This window comes from Heterodontus francisci, chromosome 2 (genome assembly GCF_036365525.1).
Source record: "Heterodontus francisci isolate sHetFra1 chromosome 2, sHetFra1.hap1, whole genome shotgun sequence".
Classification (NCBI taxonomy): domain Eukaryota; kingdom Metazoa; phylum Chordata; class Chondrichthyes; order Heterodontiformes; family Heterodontidae; genus Heterodontus; species Heterodontus francisci.
The window spans coordinates 32,060,977-32,078,291 of record NC_090372.1 but is presented as its reverse complement, the minus strand read 5'-3'; the positions used below and the strand labels follow the sequence as shown (position 1 = coordinate 32,078,291).

Here is a 17,315-nt window from a genome sequence, read left to right as displayed (position 1 = left end):
CTCTAGTCTCTCTGTCAGATATGGCATGGCCACCCTGTGTCCCTGCCAATTCGAACAACTCTTCCTTGGCTGTGATGAGAGGCCGAAGTTCGGACTGTCTCCCTCCTGTTGTAGACCCTCTTGTCCTGCAAGAGGAAAGATGGTCATACTTCAGAGAGATCAACATGACAGTTCTGCTAGCGCCAGCCCCTAGTCCCCTACTGGGCTTTCACATAGCTCATGCTGCCGTCCACTCTCAGAGGAGTTTAGAGGGCTGAGCTGTGAAAGAAGGTGGCCTGTGGCCGAGATGCAGCCATGTCAGGATGAGGTGATGCCTAACCCCCTCTAACATCACCATTGTAGTTCCACCCTCCCCAATTCCCTGCATCCTCCTGTGGAGCCAACTGCAATCACTAAAAAAGAGGTGTGGCGCACTCACCTTGGCAGAACGCAGGAGGTCGTTGACCCTCTTGTGGCACTGTACCCAGTTCCCGGGGGGTCAGCCCCATGGCTACTGACCTCAGCCGTCTCTATCCAGACTTGCTCGGTCTGGCAGGCGGATCTCTTCTTGCCATCTCTGTGGCAGAGAACCTCCCACAATTTCCCTTGCAGCCTAGAGGAGAATATAGAGGGCGGCATCACTAAACCATGGACCGCCTTGTGTATTGGCTCAGCCATCCTGTGGGGTCCACCTTGGGGGTTTGCGGAGGGGGGTCCAGAGTCAATGCAAAATGTGTCACAGTTTTATGCAGTTAGCAGCAAGTGAATGCAAGGCAGCAATGCAAGCAGGGCTGGCAGGGCTTTAAATATGGTGCCAGCACCTGCTCCGGAGACATTTGACACTGTATTTGGCATCTCACCTCCTGCTTCTGCCACGTGGTTGGGGGACCCCCCACCCCCACCACTTCCATTAGGCAAAATGGCCACCCACCATGTGATCATGGTGAGGCGGCCTCCCATGTGACAAACAGGAACGATGCCCATTTCCAGTCCCACCGCCAGTCCCAACAACGGGCTCACTAAATTCAACCCTAATCACGTGTGACCCCTGCTGGAAATGTGCATTCTTGGGACACCGGATGAGAACAGGAAATTAGCTCATCTGCAAAGCCTCTAGGATTGAATAATCTGTTGACTCACTGTAAAGACTCACACCTGGGGGTGAGGTACATCATCACACATATCCTCGCAATGCCTCCATAGTGACAGGCAGAACAGAAAATTAGCAGGATAAAAATTGCCAGCAAATGCCAAAGGTAAGATTGATTTTGACCTCTAGGTACATACAGCACATTGTTAATCATTCTCAAAAGCAATTCAAACTAACTTTCTAATGGTCTGACCTGGCTAATGCAAGCAAAATGCATCAAATAACGGTAGCTCACTGATGCTAGTCAATGTACTGGCCCCACTGGCAGCCCTCTCCTTCCAAAAGATTGCAGCTGTATCATGTATCTTGAGTTCTGAAGAAACCGGAACATTCTGGCAGCATTTATGTCACACGTACTTACCGACTCGCTCAAGGATTGGTGAAGGACTCAGACTCACAACAGCAAGTGCATGTCCATAAAATGTACATTTTGACCTTTGAAGACAGTCCTAGATCCTAGTTCTATTACACTGTAGAGAAACAGTACCTTAATACTGGACTTCAGCCACTATATTGAACTTACGCACCAGTTCAAAACAATTGGTAACTCGCATTGTGGAGTCAGTAGACCCAAGAGATATGTTCTGCAGTTCAATACCACAGCTTAACTGCTACATTTTACTTTAACGTTCATATATATTTAGATCAAAAACCACTGAGTGGCAAAAATAGGAGGTAAAGGAACAACAGTCCAACATCAACAGTCTCTCAGGTAAAGCTATCTGCAGTATGTCAGAGTCATACAGCACAGAAACGGAACCTACGGCCCATCGTGTCCGTGCCGGCCATCAAGCACCTATCTATTCTAATCACATTTTCCAGGACTGGCCTGTAGCCTTGTATGCTACGGCGTTTCAAGTGCTCCTCTAAATACTTCTTAAAAGTTGTGAGGGTTCCTGCCTCTACTACCCCTTCAGGCAGTGTGTTCCAGATTCCAAACACCCTCTGGGTGAAAAAAATTTACGTCAAATCCCCTCTAAACCTCCTGCCCCTTACCTTAAATATATGCCGCCTGGTTATTGATCCCTCCGCTAAGGAAAAATGTTTCTCCCTATCTACCCTATCTATGCACCTCATAATTTTGTATACCTCAATCAGGTCCCCCCTCAGCCTTCTCTGCTCCAAGGAAAACAACCCTAGCCTATCCAGTCTCTCTTCATAGCTGAAATGCTCCAGCCCAGGCAACATCCTGGTGAATCTCCTCTGCACCCTCTCCAGTGCAATCACATCCTTCCTCTAGTGTGGTGACAACTGTACACAGTACTCCAACTGTGGCCTAACTAGCGTTTTATACAGCTCCAACATAACCTCCCTGCTCTTATATTCCATGCCTCATCTAATAAAGGCAAGAATCCCTAATGCCTTCCTAACCACCCTATCTACCTGTGCTGCTGCCTTCAGTGATCTATGGACAAGTACACCAAGGTCCCTCTGGCCCTCTGTACTTCCTAGGGTCCTACCATCCACTGTATATTCCTTGCCTTGTTAGTCCTCCCAAAATGTATCACCTCACACTTCTCAGGATTAAATTGTAAAGATTTCCTTTAACAGCACCCCCTTTCACCTTTATTAATAACAGTAACTCAGATACAGAAATATTAAGTGGAATTTGGGGGTGGGGGAGAAAAAATATTATTTCTGAGAATTCGGACACAGCCAAAATGAGTGCCACACTGGTCGACAGCAATCAATGGTAACATCCTCTGTCGCAAAATACATTTTGCGTTCAAATTACAAATACATTTTTTTATTAAATAAATTTATAAATAATAAAAGCAGAGAGACCACTCTGAAAAAGTCTCCTAGGGGAATGACTAATACAGAGTGATGAGGTCTGTGACAGCCCAAAGTACAGACTATGCTCCCTAGTAAGGGGTTTATCAGTTTACTTTAGTTCTATTACACTGTAGAGAAACAGTACCTTAATACTGGACTTCAGCCACTATATTGAATTTAGACACTAGTTCAAAACAACTGGTAACTTGCATTGTAAAAGACAGTATGCCTCTACATCTCACCAAGCTTTGAACTTGGCCCCATGACTCCATGAAGTAAATCATTCAAATATGGGTAAAGAGCAGCTGTATCAATTTAATTCCTCTTTTACACCAAGAGGATTTTAAATATTGTTTTATTATATCGTCCCATGAATTTATGATGACACCCTTTTGGGCAGTAGTAATCCCAGCAGTCACAGCACCTCTAGTGAGTCACTGGACAAACTTGCTCTATACGTCATTCTGCTGGTATTTCTGATGTGAAGTGACAACAATCTGCACAGGTCTGCAATTCTTTCAGGACATGATTAAAGCTCTTGGAAGGTAGCACGTAGCCACATAATATTCTCCATCCCAGTAAACTGTGTCCCAGGAATCCTTTCACTTAAGCTAAAGATTGCCATAACCCACTGTTATGCTCGGCACCTTAAGGCTTCCTAAAAGAAATGCTGAAACTGAGCATTACGCATGAAGCTTTCTCTACATGCTTTTGCAATAGATTTACAATGGTGTCAAGGCCAGAACTTCAGTAAAGCAACAACCTCAGCTGCTTTTACAAAAGGACCTTTATAACGTGATGGTGAAAGAGGAAATAAACCTATTGGCTCAGCAAGAACAGACGTTCATCACATTAACAACCACATGGCCTCATTACTTAGACTGGCACTAGACAACTTTGTATCTTCATATCTCTATTCCAGAAAGACTCATGAAATGTAGTCAAAGCAGAACTGAAGCCCACCTGTAGACAGGTAAAGAAGCAAAGCTCTTCAGGTTTGAATCTTTTACCCAGAATCATACTTATAATTTAATCACTGGAGTGTAATTTATTTTTCTGCTTAGTAGTCAGAATGCTACATTTTAAATAGGCATTTACTGTTTCTGCAAGGATTTACAGCTCAATGATTTTACAAAGCAAGTGACATTAATTGGCCAGCGAGTGCCTTGACTATTTTAGTTAGTATGTTTTTGGGTCACGTGCAATCTTCATCTGATTCTGGAATTTTGCATTAGGGACGCAAACCGGCTAGAAAAAGGAGTGCAACTTAAAAAGGTGCTTTTTTTTAGTGAACAGAGGAGGAGAAATCACCGAACTGCCTGTTATCACATGCAACACACGAAGCACTGCGTAGAGCGAAAGGCAACACAAATCAGAGAGGAAGCGTTATTTGAAAGTGTGAGGGCTTGATTTCCAACCATGCAGTGAGAGAATATACAAAGTGACGTTCCGATTGGATTCTTACCAGGGCTTCATAATCTTCTGTAGTTTCTGATAACGTCTGCAAAAATTTAAAAACTTTCACATATTACACAGTTCTCTGAAAAGAAACAACTTACATAGACTGGCACTAAACCAGCTTGTACCTTCAATTTTCCCCATGTCTCTGTTTCAGACAGGCTCAAGAGTTGAAGTTACATTTTAAACACAAGATAAAAAAAAGGGCAAAATTATTTCCATTCAACTAGGGCAGAAGTAGTATTCCCACTGCAACTAATCTCTTATGATCCTCAACAGAGGCAGTAGTTGGGGCAATACAATGGGCTTTCCAAATACAGCAGCAAAAGGAGCCACAGATCTGAGCAGGTAAGACAGTTGTGTACAGGTATATGTGTAAATGTTACTTGTTAAATAACAGCCCCACTCTACTCCCTCAACCGCAGCAAAACTGGGGTGAGGGGGAAAATGGGGAAAAGAAATAAAATATAAATCCAGATTAGCAATTACTGTCAATCATCCACACAAGAATAAACAAGAGCATCGTAAACTCAAATCATATAGCACAGAAGGAGGCCATTCGGCCCATCGTGCCTGTGCCAGCTCTTTAAAAGAGCTAGCCAAAAAAAAAACACTCCTCTACTCATTCCTTGCAATTTTTTCCCCTTCAGGTATTTCTCATATTTCCTTTTGAAAGTTACTGATGAATCGGCTTCCATCACTCTTTCAGGTAATGCATTCCAGATCTTCAGAACTCGCTGAATATAAAAAAATTCTCTTCTCTAGTTACATTCGCCAATTATCTTAAATCCTCTGGTTACCAACCCTCCTGCCAGTGAAAACAGTTTCTCCTTATTTACCTCTATCAAACACTTCATAAACTCTACTAGCACAATGTTTTATTCCATCGTCGCACTCCTCGGATGACATTTGATTCAATCTTCCCTCTTTCAGTTTGAAGGCACAAGGTAACCGGCCAGGGGGCAAGTTTCCAGAAAACCCGTATTGACAACAGAGACTTGACTGTAACTGGTGACGGGAGGGCAGAATTTTACACAACTGGTGGACAGGATGACAGTTTGCAGCCGGTGGTCTCCTGATTTACGAACGGTTTCGCACTGCACGTGAGGAGCTGTTGGTGTGCTGAGTCGTTGAAAGATTCCACCTGTCATTTCGACAGTTAACACATGCTGACCTTACTTGGAATTACACTGAATTTACAGCACAGAAATAGATTCTTTGGCCTAAATAATCTATGCCAGTGTTTATGCTTCACACAAGCCTCTTCCCATCCTACTTTATCTATTCCTTTCTCCCTCATGTGTTTATCTGGCTTTATCTTAAAGACATCTTTGTGTTACACCTCAACTACTCTATGAGGTAGCATGTTCACATTCCCATATTCTTAAATCATATCTACAGTCTTATCCATTACATTGAATCACAGAAAGCTTTTTATAACTAACAATTCAAACATAAACATTCATTACTCAAACTGGATATTTATGTGAATATGTTTACATTAACAATGTGTCCTGAAGGCTGTCTATTCAAATTATTTTTTATCTTTGCAAAATCATCCCCAAAATACACATTGTAACATACTCCTCTCCACTGGTACCGTTAATTAATGCGTCCACTTGCTATGATTCTTTACAACACCAATCAAGAAGGTCCCAGATTCACTCCTCAGTCTATGCTGAGTCTCAGCATTGCGACGCAGCACCCATAGCAACAGAAGGGAGAAATCGGCAGGGTTCTTGCTCCTGGCTGAAGTGCCAGTGCGGGCTTCAGAAGAGAACAGGAACAGGCTCCTATGGTGGACTACAACCGTTAATGCTGACTGTCTAAGGTTTACATGTTGGGGATGGACACACAGCGTGAGCTGTCTGCAGTCATGATACCAGACCCATCATGAAACAGTGTATTCAAGGACGGCAGGAGGAAAATAACTTTATTAAAACACAGCCTATTTTGCGCATCGAGATACTGACATCCTCCACTCAACAAGTAACCACTTTAATTCACTGACACTGTATCTACAGAATTGTTTTTGACGTTTTAATAATCAATCACTGAATGGTCTCGAGTCTGGAAGGACCTACTTCAAATCCTAGCCCAGATTGGAGTACGCATTCAGGCTCTGCCTCAGACAGTGAGTTGCTGAACAGATCATGGCTCTCGGATACTGCATCAAGCAGATGGGAAGTGTCTCGCTGAAAGGACAACATTAGCAAGGTTCCACTTTTGGTAATTCACCAAGACACTCACCACCACCACCACCACCCACCACTGTACCACCCTGCCAGCTAACACAAAGCAGCATTCCTAGAAGTTATCAGAAAACCCACATCGCCAATCTGTTGATCAGAGTCAAGGACGAGTAATTTGATAATATGGAATAACATCTTTTCAAGTTACAATTTAAACACAAGGCATTAAAAAAAATTAAACACAAAATTATTTCCAGCCAACTGGAGAGAAGCAACACTTCCACTTGAACTAATGTGATATGATCTCAGCCAGTGAAGCGGCTGGGGCAATAGAATATGCCTCAGGACCCTTGCATTAGGAAGGGGACAAAGCAACCTTGCCATTTGCTCTTGCTTGCTCACCAGTCCCCCTGCTGGACAGTGCACGTACGTGCACTTCAGGTCACGACTATATCAGGTGTGGTCCAGCCTAGGGTCAAACTGCCAACCACGCTCCACAATCTGGAAAACTTCCAACTGAACATTCTGTGTAAATCTCTAGTTATTAAAATGCTATTAGTTAACTTGTTTCTGAAGATCACATGGAGATTGTGGTGTGATTTTTTTTTAACACAACTGTATCCCTAGACCTGCAGTTTTTGCTCCAGCCGTATCATAGAAATTATAGCGAGTAAGGAGGCTCGCTCTTCAATTGGAGCTGTCTGCTGTAATCCCTCTTGTCTGCTTTTATGAACTGCCAGGCCATTGAACAACAAGTCACACTCTATCACTCCAGATTTATATGACTGAGCAGGTCATACACAACTTGATATGCTCCAAATCAGAAATGTCCCTTTTCTTCTTGCTCATCCCCATTCTCCCCTTTACCCTTTCTGATGACCAGTCTAATTGTGAATAGTGCATGCTAAGGTACAAATGATTCATTTCACTAACATACATTTGTCAGATTTGGGGAGATCTGGACAGGGACTAAGTGTCGGAGTCTTTCATTAAAGAACACAATTGTTGACTAAGCCAGTAATGAAAATGTCAATCTCTGTTTGCCTAATGTTTGCCTCAACACACAGGAAAGAACAGGAGCGCACGATGGTATTTTAAGGATCACAAGCATTAAAATGGGGTTGGGGTGTTATTTTTTAAAATTCCAATAGTGTGGATCTCTTGCTCTCCAGGGCCTCAATGATTTAACTCAGTTGCCTCATGGGAATTGTCTTCCTCCCCACATTTCAGTTTCCAAAACTCGTGCAACCTTTCTACAGTTGCACCAATTAATTTTGACTTAGTGCATCTCAGCTCATGCATGTTATCCATCTATTGGAGGGTTGGCTTAACCACCTTCACCCTCATCCACAAACACAAATGGTTGTACTTCTGCCTTATTCAGACAAGAGGGAAGGCAATTACAGTTACTTCTCCCTCTGAGCAAAGCATGGTCATGAGGAAGTTGCATCAAGTCATGTGATCTCATTTTGACTCATGACTGGATGATCCCCCTTCATTTGAGGCCCCAGAGTAGAACAATTAGTCATTCACAGTTCAGTGTTGGGCTAGAAATAAACACACAGCAATTCTAATGAGACCTAGGAGAACAGCTGAACAAAGGGTGTGAATGATAAATTACACACCCTCTGTGGCAGTGAGACACACAGCTTTGGACTGCAACACACTGTCCCTTCACACTAGAAAACAGCTATCAGTCCTCCACCTAGATTCTGATGTCTTACAAATAAACCTAAAATAACCCTTTATTATTTCACTGAACTGGGCAGAAACTCGTTACAATGAGCAGGTTTACACTTATTACACAAGGAGAAATGTATATTTTAATTGAAAGAGTTAATATCCCTCTCCTCTACAATTAACCAGAAAAGTCACAAAAACACAGAACTGAGCATATGTGGACCCTCCTGCAGATTCAGACACAAATGCCTGAAAATTCAGCTTTCTCCATGGACTTAACATGCTGCCATCCTATCAATGATGATATCTATGCATAGCTTACCATGAAGAACTCATCACAAAGATCAAGGCCTTGCTTTTCCTGATATAGATTAATGATCTAAGCCTTGGTGTACAGGGCACAATTTCAAAGTTTGCGGATGATACAAAACTCGGAAGCATTGTGAACTGTGAGTAAGATTGTGTAGAAATGCAAAAGGACATAGACAAGTTGGTGGAATGGGCAGATAGGTAGCAGATGAAGTTCAATGCGGAGAAATGCGAAGTGATGTATTTTGGTAGGAAGAACATGGAGAGACAAAAGGGTACAATTCTAAAGGGAGTACAGGAGCAGAGGAACCTAGGTGTATATATGCAGAAGTCGTTGAAGGTGGAAGGACAGGTTGAGAGAGCAGTTAATAAAGCATATAGTATCCTGGGCTTTATTAATAGGGGCATAGAGTACAAGAGCAAGGAAGTTATGTTGAACTTGTATAAGACACTAGGTCGGCCTCAGCTCGAGTATTGTGTCCAGTTCTGGGTGCTGCACTTGAGGAAGAATGTGAAGGTGTTAGAGAGGATGCAGAAAAGATTCACGAGAATTGATTCCAGGCATTAGGAACTTCAGTTATGAAGATAGATTGGAGATGTTGGGACTGCTTTCCTTGAAGAGAATGCTGAGAGGAGATTTGATAGAGGTATTCAAAATCATGAGGGGTCTGGACAGAGTAGATAGGGAGAAACTGTTCCCTTGCGTGAACGGATCAAGAACGAGAGGGCACAGATTTAAAGTAATTGTTAAAAGAAGCGAAAGTGACATGACGAAAAACTTTTTCATGCAGAGAGTGATTAATGTCTGGAATTCACTGCCGGAGAGTGTGGTGTAGGAAGGTCCAACTAAAGCATTCAAAAGGGATTTAGACTGTTAAATGAAAAGGAAGAATGTGCAGGGTTACGGGGAGAAAACGAGGGAGTGGCACGAGGTGAATTGCTCATTCGGAGAGCCAGTGCAGACTCAATGGGCCGAATGGCCTCCTTCTGCACTGTAACAATTCTGTGAGTCACACCGGTGCACCAACATTTTACACTGCTGCAACCAGTCTGTGCACAGTTCCGCACGTATGGAGCTCTTTAGCTCCCAGGCTAATCAGGGAAACGCCAAACCGACGTAAGATGGGTTATCTCTCTCTCCACTCCTGATATTGCTCTCGATACTCTCCCCAATACACTTACTGTTATTGCTTCCATAACTCTCCCCCATTACAAGTCCCGATACAGCTCCCAATACCCATCCCCATTACAAGTCCTGCTATCCACTTCCATTACACGTCCCGATACCCTCCCCCATTATAAGGCCTGAAACTGCTGATACTCTATTCTCACCTTCGTGTTTTGGGGGGGTTAAGAGAAAGTTTGATCAGAGGACAAGACTTATAAGCCGAACATACCTAAAGCTGAAGGCAATAGGATTGTGCTGCCAGATCACCTGGCGGCATATCAACTGCTCAGCCTCTCAACCAGGAGGTACTGATCAAAAAAAAGAAAGTGCATTTTTAAAATTCTTTAAAACCTTCAGTATATTTTCACCATTCTTTTGATGACAAGTATCTACACATTCAGGAGACCTGGGCTGCAGAACTGAATAAAGAACAAGGTCATCCAATATACTGTCTCCTTGTAGTGCGGAGGTATGAGTCAGAGGGAGAACTAGCTTCTAACTACACACCTCAACGCCCTGCCCTTGCAGAACATGGCAAGTAGCATATCCTAATCTCAATATCACAAAAAATGCAAAATGAATCAGGCGCCGGTAACTAGGAACTAAATGTCAAGGAGGAAGAGTGTACACTGGTTGGGTATTACAATGAGGTAATAAGTGTGCCTGCTTCTCCCTGGTTCCTACAAGAGGGATTCTTAACTGGGGGTTTCGTAGGCCCATTAGGGGTCCACAAGAAGGTTTCAATGGGTCTGACTCTGCTGCCCTAAAGCTTATCCCAACACCATCAATCTAGTCCCCAGATTGGCTCAGCTCTTACAGACTGATCAGCAACCACCAGGCAGCACCATATCAGCCTGATCTTTCACTTCTTTCTCATGAGACAGCAACTCATTTACAAATTTCAACATAAAAACTAAACTGCTGACAATATTGTAAATACATTGTTCACTGTTTGGATCCAATAACAAAATGTTATTTTATGACTGAGTGATGTTTAATTTATTACCATTCTCTCCCAACACTCCTCCATTCCCCTACCCCATGCTTTTGGATAGCGGAAGCCAACCATTCTGCTTGAATTATCAGTGCACACAGAGATAGAGGTTTTGATAGAGTGAGGGCATCGAGTAATGGAGACTCTGAGAGCTGCTGGGTGTGAATACTCCTATGAATATAGCATTGCTTCTGCTATAACACAACCTACTTATGCAAAGTTGGATTTTCAGCAATGGCATCAATGAAAATAAAATACCTAGCCAGGATGAACACTGACCATGAAATGCTCATGTGTTTGTCAAAGATACCTCCACGTTTTGACAGAATTGTTACTCAGTACCAGCAATGAATTTCACATTAACTAAGTAAAACAAAATAAGTAATACATGTTTAATTGGGCAACGTATTTTTATACAGAAAATGTACTTGCATTACTGGGAATCCGTGGAATTTTTATAACCTGGGAGGGGGGCCTCAGAAGCAAAAAGGTTGAGAATCCCTGTCCTAGAATATATGTCATTACCATGTACTCAGTATCTTATCCTTCCAATGCTGACTGTGTTGAAGGACTCAGGCAGCCTTGGAATTAGTTTAACTCAGTGCCGGCATGTTAACATAGAAGTTAGTGAGGGCAATTGAAAATACTTCTTCCCCCCTCTTCATTCTGTGCCCTACAAAATTGGTATGGTTAGTGCATGGCCTAGTTTGGCAGCTTAACAGTAACTGTTACGACCAGGCGAGAAAGGGGTCTAGGGGTTCCCTCTCAGCCGCTGCCTGGTTTAATTTTAAAAACACCGTGTTTTTAGCTCCCCCTCAGTGAATCCTTGTTCATTGCTTCCAATTGTAAGGCAAACAAATCAATCAAGACAAGTTTTCTTAGATTTAAACAAGAAAGGTGGAAGTTTATTAATCTTAAACTCTAATTTGGTTAACGACTACGAATACACGACGCGACCACGTTAGCATGCATATGCGATAAATACACATACAGATAGAGGCAGAAAAAAAGGGAAAGGTTTGAGGCAATATTTACGGTCCTTTGAGTTTGATGTAGAGTCTTTGGTTGCCGGTAAGTCCTGCCGTTTCTTTGAGGCTCAGTGCACGCTTTAAAACCTATTTCGATGTAGGAGTCTCTTCTCTCTCGAGGTTTAAGTGACTTCAGTGGATCTGGAAGTTAGTGGGAGGGAGAGAGGCTCTTGTTCCAACTTCAGTTGCAATCTGCAGTCTGACCCAAGCTGTCCTGTGAGCACAATTCAAAACCAGACCTGGGCCAGCAGGTTAGTCATGTGACTCACTTTTTTTAACAAACTCCTGCATGTGTGGATTCCAAAGCTCTCGGTGGGGGGGTGTAGTGCTGTCTCTTACAAGATGTGGATCATCATTGCCCAGACCAATCTCTGTTAATTGAATCAGTGAGCAGTTCCCATTGTCTTTTCAAGCACTGTCTCTTAGTATGCAAATGTTTTTCCAGCCATTGCTGATCTCTTTAAACAAGTCATCTCTTCATTCCAGCAACAGTTTAAAATTAATGTTCATGTGATGAAATTAACATGCCTCATTCTTGGCAGGTGGGGGACTTCATGACAGTAACCATCAGCCAAATACTAGAATCTCTGAACCAAAAGAGATTTACGCATTTCACACCCCTATTGCACAGAAACCACTCATAGCCTCCCGAGATCAGCACACAAAATTGAAGTTTGGAACCAATTAGTAGCAAAAATCAAGCCACCTGCAAACAAAACTACAAGTGAACTCTTTTTGCAAAAAAATACATGAATTGTAAAGGGCTTTCACTGCTGTGTGGTGTTGTTTTGTCTCACAGAAGGTCCAGGTCATGCTTAGAAGGCTAAGATCTGCAGGCTCACCTTTCCAGACATGCTGGCAGTTCCAGTGCAGAATTTGAACATTGCCTTCATAATGAGCACTGGTATCAAGGAGTCACATTGAAGAAGCTTTCTTCCTCAAGCTTAAGACAGCACAGGCAGAGAAGGACTGGGTGGCAGCCAGACAGATAAGGTGGTCAAGGCAGGTAGTGCAGGAGTTCTGAGTACCGAAGGGAGAGAGAGTTCCTCTGGAGAATGCAGTGAGAGTCATGACCAGATCACCGTGGGTGGCTCAGCTGTGCAGGGAGGGAGGCGAAAGGACAAGAGTGTAATAGTGATAGGGGATTCAGTGGTTAGGGGAACAGATAGCCGTTTCTATGGTCGCAGACGTGATTTCAGGATAGTATGTTGCAAAGGTCATGGATATCACCGAGCGGCTACAGGGCATTCTGCAGGGCGAGGGTGCACAGCCAGAGGTCATGGTCCACATTGGTACCAACGATATAGGAAGAAAGAGAGATGAGGTCCTGCAGGCTGAGTTTAGGGAGGTTATCGAGTTTTCAGGCGGGATCGAGAGGGAGATCAAAAAGGAGGGGGTGTAGCATTATTAGTTAAGGAATCAATAACAGCTGTGAGGAGGGATGATATGCTAAATGAATCATCAAATGAGGCCATATGGGTGGAGTTCAGAAATAAAAAAGGGCAGCCACACTATTTGGAGTGTACTATAGACCCCCAAATAGTGAGAGGGAGGTAGAAGAACAAATATGTAGGCACATTTCTGAGTGCAAAAACTATAGGGCAATAATAGTTGAGGATTTCAACTACCCCAATATCAACTGGGATACAAACAGTGTGAAGGGCACAGAGAACACAAAATTCTTGAACTGCATTTAAGAGAACTTTTTTAGCCAGCACATAACAAGCCCAACGAAAGGGGGCGCAATTCTAGATTTAGTCTTCGGTAATGAAGCTGGGCAAGTGGAGGAAGTAACGGTGGGTGACCATTTTGGAGATAGTGACCATAATATAGTAAGTTTTAGCATAATCATGGAAAAGGACAAAGATAAAATAGAAGTAAAAGTTCTAAATTGGGGGAAGGCAAATTTTAAGAAACTGAGAGGTGACCTGGTGAAAGTGGACTGGATACAGCTACTTGAAGGAAAATCAGTGGCAAACCAGTGGGAGGCATTCAAAAGCAAGATACTACAGGCACAGTGTAGACATGTCCCCACTAAGATAAAGGGTGGTACTGCCAAATCTAGAGCCCCCTGGTTATCTAGAAGCTTACAGGGTAAGTTAAAGCAGAAAAAGAAAGCTTATGACGATCACAAAAATCTTAATACTTTAGAAAACCTACAGGAGTATAGAAAGTGCAGGGGTGAACTAAAAAATGAAATTAGAAAAGCAAAGAGAGGACATGAAAAATTATTGAGAGGTAAAATCAAGGAAAATCCGAAGATGTTTTATCAGTACATTAAGAGCAAAGGATAACTAAGGAAAGAAAGGGTAGGGCCTATCAGAGATGTACAAGGGAACTTATGCGTGGGCAGAAGATGTGGGCAGGGTTCTTAATGAGATTTTTGTCTCTGTCTTCACAAAGGAGAGGGTTGATGTAGACATTGTAGTTAAAGAGGAGTGTGAAATATTAGATATGATAAGCATAATGAAAGAGAAAGTACTAGAGGGTCTGACATCCTTGAAAGTGGATAAATCGCCAGGGCCAGATGTTTTGCATCCCAGGTTGTTAAAGGAAGCCAGGGAGGAAACAGTGGATGCGCTGAGGATCATCTTCAAATCCTCACTAGATACAGGAGAGGTACCAGACGATTGGAGGTCTGCGAACGTTGTACCATTGTTTAAAATGGGTGCGAGGGGTAGGCCAAATAATTATAGCCCGGTCAGTCTGACCTTGGTGGTGGGTAAATTGTTAGAATCTATTCTGAGGGAGAGGATAAACTGCCACGTAGAAAGGCACATATTAATCAGGGAGAGTCAGCAGTGATTTATTAAGGGAAGGTCATGTCTTATTAACTTAATTACGTTTTTTGAGGAAGTAACAAGAAGGATTGACTAGGGTAGTGCAGTGGATGTTGTCTACATAGACTTTAGTAAGGCATTTGACAAGGGCCTGCATGGCAGACTGGTCAGTAAAATGAAAACCCATGGGATACAGGGGAATGTGGCAGGTTGGATCCAGGATTGGCTCAGGGACAGGAAACAAAGGGTAGTAGTCGATGGATGTTTTTGCGAATAGAAAGCTGTTTCCAGTGGCGTTCCACAGGGCTCAGTGTTGGGTTACTTACTGTTTGTGGTATATATTAATGATTAATATTTAAATGTGGGAGGCATGATTGGGAAATTTGATGATGACACAAAAATTGGCCATGTAGTTGATAGTGAAGAGGATAGCTGTAGACTCCAGAAAGATATCAATGGTTTGGCTGAGTGGGCGGAAAAGTGGCAAATGGAATTCAATCCAGATAAGTGTGAGGTAAAGCACTTGGGGAGGGCAAATAAAGTGAGGGAATACACAATAAATGGGAGGATATTGAGATGGGTAGAAGAAGTGAGGGACCTCGGATTGCATGTTCACAGGTCCCTGAAGGTGGCAGGACAGGTAGACAGAGTTGTGAAGAAGGCATATGGAATGCTTTCCTTTATTGGTTGAAGCATAGAATTCGAAAGCAGGGATGTAATGCTGGAACTGTATAAAACGCTGATTAGGCCACAGTTGGAGAATTGTGTACAGTTCTGCTCACCACATTACAGAAAGGACATAATTGCTCTAGAGAGAGTACAGAGGAGATTTACAAGAATGTTGCCAGGGCTCAAAAGTTGCAGCTATGAGGAAAGATTGGATAGGCTAGGGTTGCTTTCCATAGAACAGAGGAGACTGAGGGGTGACTTGATTGAAGTGTACAAAATTATGAGCGGCCTAGATAGAGTTGACAGGAAGGACCTGTTTCCCCTAGCGGAGAGGTCAATTACCAGGGGGCACAGATTTAAGGTGACTGGCAGAAGAATTAGAGAGAACAGGAGAAAAAGCTTTTTCACCCAGAGGGTGGTGGGGGTCTGGAATTCACTGCCAGGAATGGTGGTGGAGGCAGAAACCCTCAATTCTTTTAAAAGGTACCTGGACATGCACCTGAGGGCTGTAACCTGCAAGGCTACGGACCAGGTGCTGGAAGGTGGGATTAGATTGGGAGGCTAGTTTTTTCAGCCAGCACAGACACAACGGGCTAACTGGCCTCCTTCTGTGACGTAATGTTTCTATGGTTCCTCACACCCGTCCATGTTCTGTGGTGGTACAGGCTCCTAGAATAGCATTTCAGGGCTCCAAGGAAACATTCAAATCTACTAGACACAAGTTGAGTTGAAAAAAATCAGACTGTTAATAGGTGATCTGCTTTCTATTTGTATAATTATATATCAATTGTATGCATGTTAATTGGCGATTCACTTGTGCCCCTATAATAAATATACACAGGATGAAACTGTGGTTGCTGGGTTAGGAGGTATATGCTTGTAATACGTAACTGCAATTAAATGCTTATAAAAGAATGTAAAGATTGGCTCCAGTTCTATCTTTCACAAACTGGTTCTCTGGAATATCACAGTGGTATCTATTAACATCTGGTCATGGTACCCATCAGCTTCTGGTCACGGTGCCCATTAACACCAGTGATACTGGGGGGAATTTTATGGAGGCGATGGGGATGCCAGCTGGAGTATTGGTGAGAGACCTGCGTTGTCTCCTTTGGGGAAGGCCCACCAAATAATGAGCCAAATGGGCACTTGAAAGGCCACTGGTGGGCCTTTCCCGGGATCAGGACCCCGGGGCTGGGAAGTCCTGCCCACCGTGAGCTGCCGGCCAATCAGAGGAGGAGGTAGTGGTGCCTACCGGCTCCCACAGGAGGCCAAGCATCATGGAGCCACCCAAGCCAGAGATAAGTGATGGCGTGAGGAGTTTCGGGGGCGGGGGATGCAAAAGGGTCAGCAACAAGGGCAGGGGTTGGCACTCAGCAGGCACCCTCCTTCCCAATGCCAAGTCCCTCAATCAGGCACTGTGTCTTTGAACGAGGGCCCCCTCACCCCCCCAGAAGACCACAAGCAACCCCGCACAGGTTTGCACGCATGCTCCCTACATGGCGACAGGCCCCCCCACCCCCCGAGTTAATACCAGCAGTAGCAGAAAGAAGCCCTTAATTGGGCATTAGTTTCCCCTTAAGGGCCTCAATTGGTGGTGGGGCTGGAAGACCATCCACAGGCCTTACCACCATGGACTTAATCAGGGTGGAAGCGGGGTCCCCAACCGCCATCATCCTACCCAATTAAATGCCCTCCCCGCCTCCAAACTTGCCACAAGGGAGAGCATAAAATACCACCCACTATGTCAGCTCTGGTTATAATGCTGTAACCAACACAGGGAAACCTCAGACCACGAATACTTGTGACCCTAAGGAAAGCCATTGTAAGGTCACACTAACACTGTCATACATTTAGCATTAATCTGGTAAACAGTGGCGTAAACCCCTACTGGTAGTATCTACTTTAGAATGCCATGAGGTTGATATGCACTGCATTAGGCTAACAGGATATCTCATTGACTCCACATTCTCTGCAGAGAGCTGCATCCAAAGACAGCGTGAGTCAGAGACACTGCTACAATACTAGACAGCCTGTAGGTAGCGTGGATCGGTGACACAGCTACAAAACTGACGGGTTCATACTCTGACCTACTTCACTTCCAGCGCCACTTCCCATTGTAAGTGAGAAAC

At 43.7% G+C, this 17,315-nt stretch overlaps 1 protein-coding gene across 6 annotated transcripts in view; it reads right to left on the bottom strand.

Annotated features, from left to right (window-relative positions):
* elmo1 (engulfment and cell motility 1 (ced-12 homolog, C. elegans)) overlaps positions 1–17,315 on the bottom strand; it is a 321,507-nt gene that overhangs the window by 216,536 nt on the left and 87,656 nt on the right. For 5 of the 6 annotated variants that reach the window (XM_068056594.1, XM_068056610.1, XM_068056619.1 and 2 more), the window contains one exon: positions 4,371–4,406. The exons of the other annotated variant lie outside the window; for it this stretch is intronic. In XM_068056594.1, the coding sequence (XP_067912695.1) occupies positions 4,371–4,406 (36 nt within the window). The remainder of the gene's footprint in view (positions 1–4,370; positions 4,407–17,315) is intronic. 6 annotated transcript variants of the gene reach the window in all.